Source organism: Nerophis ophidion, linkage group LG14 (genome assembly GCF_033978795.1).
Source record: "Nerophis ophidion isolate RoL-2023_Sa linkage group LG14, RoL_Noph_v1.0, whole genome shotgun sequence".
NCBI classification, from domain to species: Eukaryota; Metazoa; Chordata; class Actinopteri; order Syngnathiformes; family Syngnathidae; genus Nerophis; species Nerophis ophidion.
In genome coordinates, this window is record NC_084624.1 from 39,472,563 (window position 1) to 39,487,057 (window position 14,495).

The 14,495-nt window shown below is 47.4% G+C and overlaps 1 protein-coding gene across 2 annotated transcripts in view; it reads left to right on the plus strand.

Annotated features, from left to right (window-relative positions):
* Positions 1–13,313, plus strand: part of LOC133568665 (double-stranded RNA-specific editase B2-like) — a 35,633-nt gene extending 22,320 nt beyond the window's left edge. Inside the window, exons 4-9 of one of the 2 annotated variants that reach the window (XM_061920737.1) lie at positions 6,954–7,110; positions 7,184–7,323; positions 7,395–7,539; positions 7,607–7,788; positions 10,743–10,924; positions 11,038–13,313. In XM_061920737.1, the coding sequence (XP_061776721.1) occupies positions 6,954–7,110; positions 7,184–7,323; positions 7,395–7,539; positions 7,607–7,788; positions 10,743–10,924; positions 11,038–11,214 (983 nt within the window). In that variant the 3' untranslated portion in view covers positions 11,215–13,313. The remainder of the gene's footprint in view (positions 1–6,953; positions 7,111–7,183; positions 7,324–7,394; positions 7,540–7,606; positions 7,789–10,742; positions 10,925–11,037) is intronic. The other variant, XM_061920738.1, reaches the window with a different exon arrangement.
* Positions 13,314–14,495: the final 1,182 nt, after the last annotated feature.

Sequence of the window (14,495 nt, forward strand, 5' to 3'; positions counted from 1 at the left end):
ACGCTGGCTGCTGCCAGTTCATTATTATGAAAAAATGACAGAGAGGAAGGCGAGAAACACTTTTTATTTCAACAGACTTTCACGCCGTCCCTTCCGTCAAAACTCTAAAGGCCGACTGCACGTTTCCTATCTTCACAATAAAAGCCCTGCTTCATGCTGCCTGCGCTAACAAAATAAGAATCTCGGAAAGCTGGCGTGCACAAGTGATGTGCACGCCAGCTTTCTGAGGGATCGCTTGTGCACGCCAGTTTTCCGAGACTCTGTATTTAGTTAGCGCAGGCAGCATGAAGCAGGGCTTTTATTGTGAAGATAGGAAATGTGCAGTCGGCCTTTAGAGTTTTGACGGAAGGTACGGCGCGAGAGTCTGTTGAAATAAAAAGTGTTTCTCGCCTTCCTCTCGGTCATATTTTAATAATAATGATCTTGCAGCAGGCAGCGTCATCTCACAAGACCCTCCGGTACCGTGAATGTCATTTAAGTGACGTCTTGGTGAAGATTGATGATCACTAATTTTTAAGTCTATTTTTTTTAAAAGCCTGGCTGGAGATCGACTGACACACACCCCGCGGTCGACTAGTAGCTCGCGATCGACTTAATGGGCACCCCTGATGTAGAGGGTGTTTTCTCTGCACCGCTGCTCCAGGTGTTCAACCTCCTGCCTGTGTCGTCTGCAAACTTCACAGCTGGGATATCTCACCAAGCAGTCATACGTCAGCATAGTAAAATAGTAGGGGGCTCAGCACACAACCCTGGGGAGGGCCAGTACTGGGACTGATGGAGGAAGAGACCTGAGTCTGAGGTCTATTAGTCAGGAAGTCCAGGACCTGGTTCTCCAGTGTGGGATTCAGCCCAAAAGAGGCTAGCCGCTAAGTTACTGCTAAAACATGAACTTTTATTGACAGAGAGTGGTGAAAAGTCCATTGTTCTTAGCATCCACGCCAACATGAGTGTAAGTGGTTGCAAGGCGCCAACTAGAGGTGAGTATAGGGAAAGGCAAGGAGAAGTACCAAAAAAACAAAAACCAGCCAATAGAGCAGACTTGGGAAAATTAAGGCCCGTTAAGCTTTTCACTCTGGCCCGCCAGACATTCCCGTATATTTTTTTTATATCTTTAAGATGGAAACTGTAGCTGCCGTCATGATGTGCAGTGAAGTTTTCAAATGACCGTAAGTGTTTATGAACGCCTCCGCGTGTGAGTTCTCCTTCGGACCGACAGAACTTCTGTGAGCCCGAGACACAGGTTTGAACCAGTCTTTATTTATCTGTGCTATAATGTTCAGTGCTTGTCGCCAGCGGCCTCTGTGCTTCCTCCTTCTCTCGTGTGGGGTTTTTCTGCTGTCATCAGCTCGCCATCTCTCATGGCCTCGGTGATGCTGATATAGGCGACAGGGGATTAGATAATTATTCCCAGCTGGGCAATCTACTCACCTGTCAGCTAGGTTTAGAAGCCGGGCCATACACACACTCTTCCCGCAGGAGGTGCTCCAACCACGCCACCCTCCACAGTCTTGAACTATACAAAATATTTCAAAGTTTGGAATCTACGTTTTTGCATGATATACTAGTTACTATGGTCATCTAAGTCACAGCAGCTCAGATGAGGCACCAAGCAGTGTGGGTGGGGAGCGTTTCCACAGAGTGTTTCCAGAGCGGCCAGCCTGAAATGCGGGTGTCCCGGACCGACGCGGAAGGAGATTTTTACAACTAACTTCTAAAGCTTAGTGATATATCAGATGTATCAGATTGTACGTGGGGTTTTTTTTAACCTTCGCTTTCATATTTCACTGTGTTTGTTGCATTTTTGTTGCGTTTCACTTAATTGTAAAATATGTCAATCAAGAGGAGGTGTGACGTTCATATGTTGTCAATATTCAGTATTTTATCATTCATAGTTCCATCCATCCATCCATCATCTTCCGCCTATCCGAGGTCGGGTCGCGGGGGCAGCAGCCTAAGCAGGGAAGCCCAGACTTCCCTCTCCCCAGCCACTTCGTCCAGCTCTTCCCGGGGGATCCCGAGGCGTTCCCAGGCCAGCCGGGAAACATAGTCTTCCCAACGTGTCCTGGGTCTTCCCCGTGGCCTCCTACCGGTTGGACGTGCCCTAAACACCTCCCTAGGGAGGCGTTCGGGTGGCATCCTGACCAGATGCCCGAGCCACCTCATCTGGCTCCTTTCGATGTGGAGCAGCAGCAGCTTTACTTTGAGTTCCTCCCGGATGGCAGAGCTTCTCACCCTATCTCTAAGGCAGAGCCCCGCCACCCGGCGGAGGAAGCTCATTTCGGCCGCTTGTACCCGTGATCTTATCCTTTCTGTCATGACCCAAAGCTCATGACCATAGGTGAGGATGGGAACGTAGATTGACCGGTAAATTGAGAGCTTTGCCTTCTGGCTCAGCTCCTTCTTCACCACAACGGATCGATACGTCCGCATTACTGAAGACGCCGCACCGATCCGCCTGTCGATCTCACGATCCACTCTTCCCCCACTCGTGAACAAGACTCCTAGGTACTTGAACTCCTCCACTTGGGGCAGTGTTTCCTCCCCAACCTGGAGATGGCACTCCACCCTTTTCCGGGCGAGAACCATGGACTCGGACTTGGAGGTACTGATTGTCATTCCGGTCGCTTCACACTCGGCTGCGAACCGATCCAGTGAGAGCTGAAGATCCCGGCCAAATGAAGCCATCAGGACCACATCATCTGCGGAAAGCAGAGACTTAATCCCGCGGCCACCAAACCGGAACCCCTCAACGCCTTGACTGCGCCTAGAAATTCTGTCCATAAAAGTTACGAACAGAATCGGTGACAAAGGACAGCCTTGGCGGAGTCCAACCCTCACTGGAAACGAGTCCGACTTACTGCCAGCAATGCGGACCAAGCTCTGACACCGATCATACAGGGAGCGGACCGCCATAATAAGACAGTCCGGTACCCCATACTCTCTGAGCACTCCCCACAGGACTTCCCGAGGGACACGGTCGAATGCCTTCTCCAAGTCCACAAAGCACATGTAGACTGGTTGGGCAAACTCCCATGCACCCTCAAGAACTCTGCCGAGAGTATAGAGCTGGTCCACAGTTCCACGACCAGGACGAAAACCACACTGTTCCTCCTGAATCCGAGGTTCGACTATCTGGCGTAGCCTCCTCTCCAGTACACCTGAATAAACCTTACCGGGAAGGCTGAGGAGTGTGATCCCACGATAGTTGGAACACACCCTCCGGTCCCCCTTCTTAAAGAGAGGGACCACCACCCCGGTCTGCCAATCCAGAGGTACTGCCCCCGATGTCTATGCGATGCTGCAGAGTCTTGTCAACTAAGACAGACCCACAGCATCCAGAGCCTTAAGGAACTCCGGGCGGATCTCATCTACCCCCGGGGCCTTGCCGCCGAGGAGCTTTTTAACTACCTCAGCAACCTCAGCCCCAGAAATAGGAGAGCCCACCACAGATTCCCCAGGCACCGCTTCAGCAAAGGAAGACGTGTTGGTGGGATTGAGGAGGTCTTCGAAGTATTCCCTCCCCCGATCCACAACATCCGCAGTCGAAGTCATCAGAACACCATCCGCACCATACACGGTGTTGATAGTGCACTGCTTCCCCTTCCTGAGGCGGCGTATGGTGGTCCAGAATCGCCTCGAAGCCGTCCGGAAGTCGTTTTCCATGGCTTCCCCGAACTCTTCCCATGTCCGAGTTTTTGCCTCAGCGACCGCTAAAGCTGCACACCGCTTGGCCCGTCGGTACCCGTCCACTGCCTCCGGAGTCCTATGAGCCAAAAGAACCTGATAGGACTCCTTCTTCAGCTTGACGGCATCTCTCACTGCTGGTGTCCACCAACGGGGTTCTGGGATCACCGCCACGACAGGCACCAACAACCTTGCGGCCACAGCTCCAATCAGCCGCCTCGACAATAGAGGTTCGGAACATGGTCCACTCGGACTCAATGTCTCGCACCTCCCTCGTGACATGTTCAAAGTTCTTCCGGAGGTGGGAATTGAAACTCTCTCTGACAGGAGACTCTGCCAGACGTTCCCAGCAGACCCTCACAATGCGTTTGGGCCTCCCAGGTCTGTCCGGCATCCTCCCCCACCATCGCAGCCAACTCACCACCAGGTGGTGATCGGTAGAAAGCTCCGCCCCTCTCTTCACCCGAGTGTCCAAAACATGAGGCCGCAAATCCGATGACACAACTACAAAGTCGATCATGGAACTGCGGCCTAGGGTGTCCTGGTGCCATGTGCACATATGGACACCCTTATGTTTGAACATGGTGTTCGTTATGGACAATCCGTGACGAGCACAAAAGTCCAATAACAAAACACCACGGGTTTAGATCCGGGCGGCCATTCTTCCCAATCACGCCTCTCCAGGTTTCACTGTCGTTGCCAACATGAACGTTGAAGTCTCCCAGTAGGACAAGGGAATCACCCGGGGGAGCACTTTCCAGTACTCCCTCGAGTGTACCCAAAAAGGGTGGGTACTCTGAACTGCTGTTTGGTGCGTAAGCACAAACAACAGTCAGGACCCGTCCCCCCACCCGAAGGCGGAGGGAAGCTACCCTTTCGTCCACCGGGTTGAACTCCAACGTGCAGGCTTTGAGCCGGGGGGGCAACGAGAATTGCCATCGCAGCCCGTCGCCTCTCACTGCCGGCAACGCCAGAGTTGAAGAGAGTCGAGTCCCTCTCGAGAGAACTGGTTCCAGAGCCCTTGCTGTGCGTCGAGGTGAGTCCGACTATATCCAGCCGGAACTTTTCTACCTCGCGGACTAGCTCAGGCTCCTTCGCCCCCAGTGAGGTGACGTTCCACGTCCCAAGAGCTAGCTTCTGGAGCCGAGGATCGGACCGCCAAGTGCTCTGCCTTCGGCTGCCGCCCAGCTCACAATGCACCCGACCTCTATGGCCCCTCCTATGAGTGGTGAGCCCATTGGAGGGATGACCCACGTTGCCTCTTCGGGCTATGCCCGGCCGGGCCCCATGGGGACAGGCCCGGCCACCAGGCGCTCGCCATCGTGCCCCAACTCCGGGCCTGGCTCCAGAGCGGGGCCCCGGTGACCCGCGTCCGGGCAAGGGAAATCTGAGTCCATTTTGTTGTAATTCCATAGAAGTCTTTGAGCTGCTCTTTGTCTGATCACTCACCTAGGACCTGTTTGTCTTGGGAGACCCTACCAGGGGGCATGAAACCCCCTAGACAACATAGCTCTTAGGATCATTGGGACACGCAAACTCCTCCACCACGGTAAGGTAGCAGCTCGGAGAGGAGTCATCTGGTCAGGCTGGTCCGATGGCAGTGAAGTCTCATTGAATTGCTACAGTGAATTACAGAACTAAAGTTTCATTCATAGTTAATATTGTAAATCCCACATTCTTTATTTTCAAGTACATTTTGGGTGTCTCATTCAGAAAAAAAAATCTAAGATTCCATTCCATTTTTTAAAGCAGTCTGTCATAACGTTTTTAGAAACCAATCAGACATTACTGTGAGGTTTTGTATTAGTTTTCCTAAAAATCAGATATACTGGCCCCCAGACGCATTTTTTTCTCTAAATGTGGCCCCCCGAGTCAAAATAATTGCCCAGGTCTGCAATGGAGGATTGCTTCTTCATCCGGGTCAAAAGCGGGAGAGTGGCCCTGCGCAACCCGAGGGTCCCTGGTTCAATCCCCACCTAGTACCAACCTCGTCACGTCTGTTGTGTCCTTGAGCAAGACACTTCACCCTTGCTCCTGATGGTTGCTGGTTAGCGCCTTGCATGGCAGCTCCCTCCATCAGTGTGTGAATGTGTGTGTGAATGGGTAAACGTGGAAGTAGTGTCAAAGCGCTTTGAGTACCTTGAAGGTAGAAAAGCGCTGTACAAGTACAACCCATTTTTTACACACATGGCGATCGAAATACGAACCGACAGATATTTTTTTTTACACACAGACAAACCATAATATGGACAAACAACTTAGAACACACACATGCCCATCTGATTACACACACAGATTGATATACAGTAGAGGTCAAAAGTTTGGACACACCTTCAGATTCAATGGATTTTCTTTATTTTCAAGATTATTTAGAATTGTAGATCGCCGCTGGAGGCATCAAAACTATGAATGAACACATGTGGAGTTATGTACTTAACAAAAAAAAGGTGAAATAACTGAAAACATGTTTAATAATCTATTTTTTTTTCAAAATAGCCACCCTTTTCTCTGATTACTGTTTTGCACACTGTGTGGGTGTGTGTGTGTGTGTGTGTATGCGTGTGTGTGTGTGTGTGTGTGTGTGTATGGGGATGGTGGGGGTGTGCCTGCGGACCCGCAGCAAAGCAGGGTGTGTCAGGACTGGCCTCAAGATTACTGACAGGTGCGTAGATGACACAGCTGTGAGTGTTTGTCTGATCACCTGTCACTCTGTTAAAGGCAGCAGTCGGGAAGGAGAGGAGGTGGTGGATGGTGGAGAACTAGCGAGAGAAAATTTTAACATGTTTGAAAAGCGCACCTTATTGAGAAATAAATCATTGTTCGCTAAGATGAACACGGCTGTCATGTTCATCATTGGTGGTCTAGAGAACCCGGAGGAGCAAGACCTCCACACACACTCTTGGCATTCTCTCGATGAGCTTCAAGAGGTAGTCACCTAAAAGGGTTTTCACTTCACAGGTGTCATAGTTTTGATGCCTTCAGTGACAATCTACAAAGTAAATAGTCATGAAAATAAAGAAAACCCATTGAAATAAGGTGTGTCCAAACTTTTGGCCTGAACTGTACACACAAACTTTTGGCCTGAACTGTACACACACACACACAATTTTGTTTCCATACACACAATTTCAGATACATATTTGCAAATAATTTTGCTACATTACTTACGGGAAGTCGCTACCACATTTTACCATGAAGACGGCAAAATTAGCTTGAGTAGTTATTTTAGCATGAACGTCACTTCCTGCTTTCATACTTTTGCCGGCCAGGTTTTGACCCAAGATCAGCTGAGGTGGTTTCCATGGCATCAGGGACCAAACAACTGGATGTTTGCAGTCACGACTGTACAGTACGCGACTGTCATGCCGAGGTCCTCTGCAGGAGGGCGCTGCTGAGATTCTTCTACGCTCAGCTGGAGCTGCTCAGGTAAAATCTTATTTATTAGGCACGGTATTGTCAGGAGTTAGTGACCTAAACCTCCTTCCTCACTTTGTCGAAGTCATCCTGAGTCCATCTTTGTCCCGTCAACAAGCGGCGGCGTCTTCCGACTGCGAGACGGCGTTCGATTCCACATGTACGTGACCTCGTCGCCATGCGGGGACGCTCGTCTCAACTGTCCCTACGAGACCAACGCCTCATGTGAGCGCCGAAGACAAGTTGGACCGGACTGAATGTAGTCGCTGAACGTGTCTCTCTCCCTGTGCCGCCAGACGCCAACAGAAGGTTGCACTGTCACCTCAGGAAGAAAGTGATTGGGGGTGAGGGCACGCTGCCCATCACAGCCAATCAGAAGAGAGAGGCTGTGTTGTCGGGTAAACCTGAAGGCAGCATGTCCTGCACTGATAAAATAGCAAAGTCAGTTGAATGAGTTTATCATCTGAACGTAGTATTGCTTCTGGAGACCAATCTGTGTGGCCACCAGGTGGTGTGTTGTCGGCCTGCAGGGGGCGCTCTTGTCACACTTGTTGGAGCCTGTCTACCTGCACAGCTTGACCGTGGGGACGCTGAGTCACACGGGTCACCTGCACCGGGTCTTAACGCGCCGTCTGGCACCCGTCAGACGCCCCCCGTACCCGTACAGACGCCAGCAGCCGCTCCTCGCCTGTACGTCCTTTCACCCCTTTAGAGTCTTTTCATTAGGCAAACACTTGCACCTACAGTCGTGGTCATACGTTTACATACATTTGCAAAAAAACATGTCTTGAGTTTCCAATAATTTCTCTAACTTATTTTTTTGTGATAGAGTGATTGAAGCACACACTTGTTGGTCACAAAAAACATTCATGAAGTTTGATTCTCTGATGAATTTATTATGTGTCTATCAAAAATGTGACCAAATCTGCTATCAAAAGTATACATACAGCAATGTTAATATTTGGTTACATGTCCCTTGGCAAGTTTTACTGCAATAAAGCTTCTGTGTAGTGTTGGTGGTGACGAACCCCAAGATGCAGAGATGGCAGGCTTGGTGCAGGAAAACAAGATTTAATGTCCAAAATATTCAAGAAAAACACAAACCAGGAACTAGGAGACAGGAACCACGATACCAGGTGAACTGGAAACAGCGAACAGGAACCAGCAAACAGAAGACACCAAGTTGCAAACCGTCCGCAGCTTACAGGTACAGCGACAATAGTCCAGCACTGACGGGAGGGCAAGGCAGAGCTAATTAACAGCTGCTAATTGACACCGGCTGTGGCCAAGTACAAATCAGCCGGAGCTGAGGGGAAACAGCGCTCAGGGAGACAAGCAGGAAACTGAACCAAAATAAGAGGGCTGACAGGAAATAAAAACAAACTGAGGAAAAATACAAACTTGACACTGGCAAGCTTCTGGTTGAATTTTTGACCACTCCTCTTGACAAAATGAAACAAAAATTGAGCTGTTTGGCCACAATACCCAGCAATTTGTTTGCAGGAAAAAGATGAAGCCTTTAATCCCAGGAACACCACACCTACCGCCAAGCATGGTGGTGGTAGTATTATGCTCTGGGCCTGTTTTGCTGCCAATGGAACTGGGTGCTTTATAGAGAGTAAATGGGAAAATGAAAAAAGAGGATTACCTCCAAATTCTTCAGGACTACCTAAAATCATCAGCCCGGAGGTTGGGTCTTGGGCGCTGTTGGGTGTTCCAACAGGGCAATGACCCCAAACACACGTCAAAAGTGGTAAAGGAATGGTTAAATCAGGCTAGAGTTAAGATTTTAGAATGGCTTTCCCAAAGTCCTGATTTAAACGTGTAGAGCATAGGTGTCAAACTCTGGCCCGCCGTGTAATTTAATTTGGCCCTTGAGGCAATATCAAATTAACATTAAAGCTGGCCCGCCGGTGTTATAAAGCGGTGCCGCTGTCACACCGCATTCACCGATTTCCCGGGAGACTCTCGAATCTCAGTGCCCCTCCCAAAAATCTCCCGGTGCAACCATTCTCCCGAATTCACCCGGACAACAATTTTGGGGGTCTGCCTTAAAGGCACTGCCTTTAGCGTCCCCTACAACCTGTCGTCAAGTCTGTTTTTCCTCCTCACAAACAGTCTGCCGGCCCAGTCACGTAATATATGTGGCTTCTACACACATGTAAGTAAATGCAAGGCATACATGATCAACAGCATACAGGTCACACTGAGAGTGGCCACATAAACAACTTTAATACTGTTACAAATATGCGCCACACTGTGAACCCACACCAAACAAGAATGGCCAATACATTTCGGGAGAACATCCGCACCGTAACACAACATAAACACAACAGAACAAATACCCAGAACCCCTTGAAGCACAAACTCATCCAAACCGCTACAATATACACCCCTTCCCCGCTACCAACAAACCCTGCCCACCTGAGCCCAGACATTAACTGAGCAGTAAAAAGGCCTGAATGGTTGATTTATTCATTGTTATTTTATTTTCAAATGTATTAGCCTCTGGAAAAAGTTAATGTTAATATTTACCTATGAAGGCTGCAAATACAAAAGAGGCATTCAATTTTTATTTAAATTTGATTTGATATGCCATTTTTTAAATCATTATTGTTATTATTATTTGAAACTCAATTTTGCATGTTACTATAAAGTTTTATAAGCCTTGCTTCTTCGATATTCAATGAAAGACTTGTTTGGGTCCCTATTAAAAGGTTAATTTGTTCAAGCTCGGCCCGCGGCTTTGTTCAGTTTTAAATTTTGGCCCACTCTGTGTTTGAGTTTGACACCCCTGGTGTAGAGGCTCGATTGGTACCGGGCCGCAGAATTTTTTTAAATACATTTTTAATTTTTTTTATTTTTATTTTTTATTATTATTTTTAATTATTAAATCAACATGAAAAACACAGAATACACTTACAATTAGTGCACCAACCCCAAAAAACTCCCCTTTTCATGACAAAGAAAAAAAAAAAAATCTCCCCCCCGCCAGGCCGCGGGACAAATTATCAAGCGTTGACCGGTCCGTCCATCCATCCTATCTCAGCTACAATCGGGCGGAAGGCGGGGTACACCCTGGACAAGTCGCCACCTCATCGCAGGGCCAACACAGATAGACAGACAACATTCACACTCACACGGTCCGCAGCTACAAAAAGGTTGGGGACCACTGGTGTAGACAATGCTGAAGAAACAAGTCCATGTCAGAAAACCAACAAATTTAGTCAAGAGAAGTGGTCAGAAATTCAACCAGAAGCTTGTGGATGGCTACCAAAAGCACCTTATTGCAATGAAACTTGCCTAGGGACATGTAACCAAATATTAACATTGCTGTATGTATACTTTTGACCCAGCAGATTTGGTCACATTTTCAGTAGACACATAATAAATTCATAAAAGAACCAAACTTCATGAATGTGTTTTATGATCAAGTACGTGCTCCAATCACTGATCACCCAAAAAAATAAAGAGTTGTAGAAATGATTGGAAACTCAAGACAGCCACAACATTATGTTCTTTACAAGTGTATGTAAACTTTTGACCACGACTGTACATCCAGACATGCAGGTGTACCCAATGAAGTGTCCCCAGTATACTTCCATCAGTCGTTTGAACCTAAAGATGTCCTCCATGGTCGTCAGGGGTTCGCAGTGGCGAGCGGCGTGCAGCTGGGAAAGCATGGAGCGCCAGCATCAACTGGAGTCTCGGCGAAGAAGACGTGGAGGAGATTAGCGCGTCGTCAGGTAGACACCTGTGCTGCGGAACCCCGTCGAGGCTCAGTCGACGTCGTTTGTTCGCCCGCTGGCAGTGGCTGCACAAGCAGGTGCGTGGCTCATCAAAACGGCTCCTGAGTTGGTGTGCACCATCTTGAACGACACCCGGTGACTGCGTTTCCATGCACTTATTTAATCAGATGTTTGCCCTGCCTGCATGCAGATGAGAGGTTGGACGCCAGAGGACGCCGAGAGGACGCACGCCGGCTGGAAGGAGGCAGCCGGACAGTACCAAGGGGTCATGCAGCGGTTTAAGAAAGCTCTGCGTGGCGCCGGCCTCGGAGTTTGGACCAGGAAAGTTCCAGAAGAAAAGAGTCGTGTTGACGTCATGGAGGGTTAGCTTATTAGTGAGGATGTGAGACACACCTTCATAGCATCTGCTTGAAAGCTCCATCCATCCATTTTTCTACCGCTTATTGCAGGGCTAGAATATTTTAGTTTACTTACATTAATTTACTTTAGCTTACAACGCATCTAAAACAGTTGTTTGGATTGTACTCATTAAAGGGGAACATTATCACAATTTCTGAAGGGTTAAAACCAACAAAAATCAGTTCCCAGTGGCTTATTTTATTTTTCGAAGTTTTTCTCAAAATTTTACCCATCACGCAATATCCCGAAAAACGGCTTCAAAGTGCCTGATTTTAACCGTCTTTATATCCACCCGCCTATTATCACCAGAAACAAACATGGCGGGTAGTACAGAAAGGTATAGCATAGTAGGTCGGGTTCAGACCCGGATTTCAGCGGGGCAAGCGATTCAACAGATTATGCATGTATTGAAACGGATGGTTGGAGTGTGGAGGCAGGTAGCGAAAACGAAATTGAAGAAGAAACTGAAGCTATTGAGCCATATCATGACAGACAGCGGCACGAGAGGAAAAGCTGCCGAATTCGGCGACCGCCTTCTAACCAACGATTGGTATGTGTTTGTTTGGCATTAAATGTGGGTGGAGGGAAAGGCTGGATGCAAATATAGCTACAAATGAGGCATAATGATGCAATATGTACATACAGCTAGCCCAAATAGCATGTTAGCATCGATTAGCTAGCAGTCATGCCGTGACCAAATATGTCTGATTAGCACACTCCACATAAGTCAATAACATCAACAAAACTCACCTTTGTGATTTCGTTGACTTTATCGTTGGAAATGCATCTGCTTTGAGTGTCGCAGGATATCCACACATTCTTGCCATCTCTGTTGTAGCATAGCTGTCGTCGGTACAGTGTGCGGAACAAACGAGGGAATTTCGCATCTTTTGGCCACTGGTGCAACTTGAATCCGTCCCTGATTGTGTTGTTACACCCTCCGACAACACACCGACGAGGCATAATGTCTCCAAGGTACCGAAAATAACAGCTGATTTGACTCGGTGTGTGTAATGTGTTTGAGAAAATGGCGGATTGCTTCATGTTGTGAAGTCACGGGTGAAAGGTCATTGCTCCGACAGCGAACAATTGAAAGGCGTTTCAATCGCCAGATTCACCCTTTTAGAATTCGGAAATCGGTTAAAAAAACATATGGTCTTTTTTCTGCAACATCAAGGTATATATTGACGCTTACTTAGGTCTGGTGGTAATGTTCCCCTTTGAAAAAAAAAACTGTCCTTGATCTTCTGTTGATTGGATGTACATTTTATCCATTTGAATATTAAATATGAGTGAATACATGTAAAAAAATATGTAATACATCATGTTTTTCCCTTTAAATTAGTATTATTACACGTATTTATAAGACAATTTTGAATATACAGGATGCCATGCATGTCTGAACACAAAATGTATTACACAACTATAAATTGTAATCTGATAGAAATCTGGTCTTCTGAATTCAACGATTAATTGTAATGCATTTTAAAATGATTAAACATGTTCAATTCAATTATCGTTTAATTTGTTTAGAGCAGTGATTCTCAAACTGTAATACTTGTACCATCTCGTCGTATGCCAAATAATGACTTAATTAAAGATTCAAACCAAGTGTTACTGTTCAAACTCTGTGTAATATAACAGTGGCCCAAAATATTAAATATACTTGTTAGATAAAACCTCTGCCTTGTTTTTAATGAATATTTAGACTTACTACGCCGCTGTATTTTAATGTTGGGTCATTATAGTGGTACTTTGAACGCCAAGGGTTTTCTGAGGTGGTACTTGGAGAAAAACAATTGAGAACCACTGGTTTAGTGTAATTTTTCATTAACTAATTATCCATCCATCCATCCATCCATTTTCTTCCGCTTACCCGAGGTTGGGTCACGGGGGCAGCAGCCTAAGCAGAGAAGCCCAGACTTCCCTCTCCCCAGCCACTTTTTCCAGGTCGTCCCGGGGATTCTGAGGCGTTCCCAGGCCAGCCGGGAGACATAGCCTTCCCAACGTGTGCTGGGTCTTCCCCGTGGCCTAAACACCTCCCTAGAGAGGCGTTTGGGTGGCATCCTGAGCATCTGGCTCCTCTCAATGTGGAGGAGCAGCGGCTTTACTCTGAGTTTCTCCCGAATGACAGAGCTTCTCACCCTATCTCTAAGGGAGAGACCCGCCACCCGGCGGAGGAAACTCATTTCGGCCGCTTGTACCCGTGATCTTGTCCTTTCGGTCATAACCCAAAGCTCATGACCGTGGGTGAGGATGGGAATGTAGATCGACCGGTAAATTGTGAGCTTTGCCCTCCGGCTCAGCTCCTCCTTCACCACAACGGATCGATACGGCGTCCGCATTACTGATAGCTCGTTTGGTAGAGTGGCCGTGCCAGTAACTTGACCGTTCCAGGTTCGATCCCCGCTTCCGCCATCCTAGTCACTGCCGTTGTGTCCTTGGGCAAGACACTTTACCCACCTGCTCCCAGTGCCACCCACACTGGTTTAAATGTAACTTAGATATTGGGTTTCACTATGTAAAAGCGTTTTGAGTCACTCGAGAAAAGCGCTATATAAATATAATTCACTTCACTTCACAAGACGCCGCACCGATCCGTCTGTCAATCTCACGGTCCGCTCTTCACTCACTTGTGAACAAGACTCCAAGGTAACTAGTATCTGATTAATTACAACCTTTTTTTGTGTATATTTATATGTTATATGTCCAGATTTTAGGGCCATTTGCGTTCATGACTGAGGATCTAAAGAGATATCGCAAATAAGTTTCACAATGAGATGTAAGGATGTAAGTGTTATAATCCGCCGCGCGGATCAAACATTATTTTGGTTTTTTGAGTCCTTTTGTGTTTTCTGTTTGTTTTTGGACTCTTCCGATCCCTAGTTGTGCTCTTCCTTGTTTATTCTGGTTACCATGGTTTCGTATTTGTTCCACCTGCTACTTCCGGTTGACGCGCACCTGTGTTTTGATTACTGCCCGTATTTAAGCCTGCCTTCTGCCTGGATGTTTTGTTTGCTGTAAGCATCACTCACGTTGGTATTTCTTAAATTTTGTCTCTATGCTAAGTTGGTCCTTAGCTTCTCGTGCACTCGGCACGTTACTTTTGGACTCTTGGACTCCATGCTAGTTTAGCTTTAGCTTCCCGTGCGTAGGCGCGCGCTTTCTTTTGCGTTTTGTACCAGTGTTATTTTATTTTTGTATTAAACCAAGCTCTTACCTGCAATTCTCGTCAGTTTTGGTCCATTT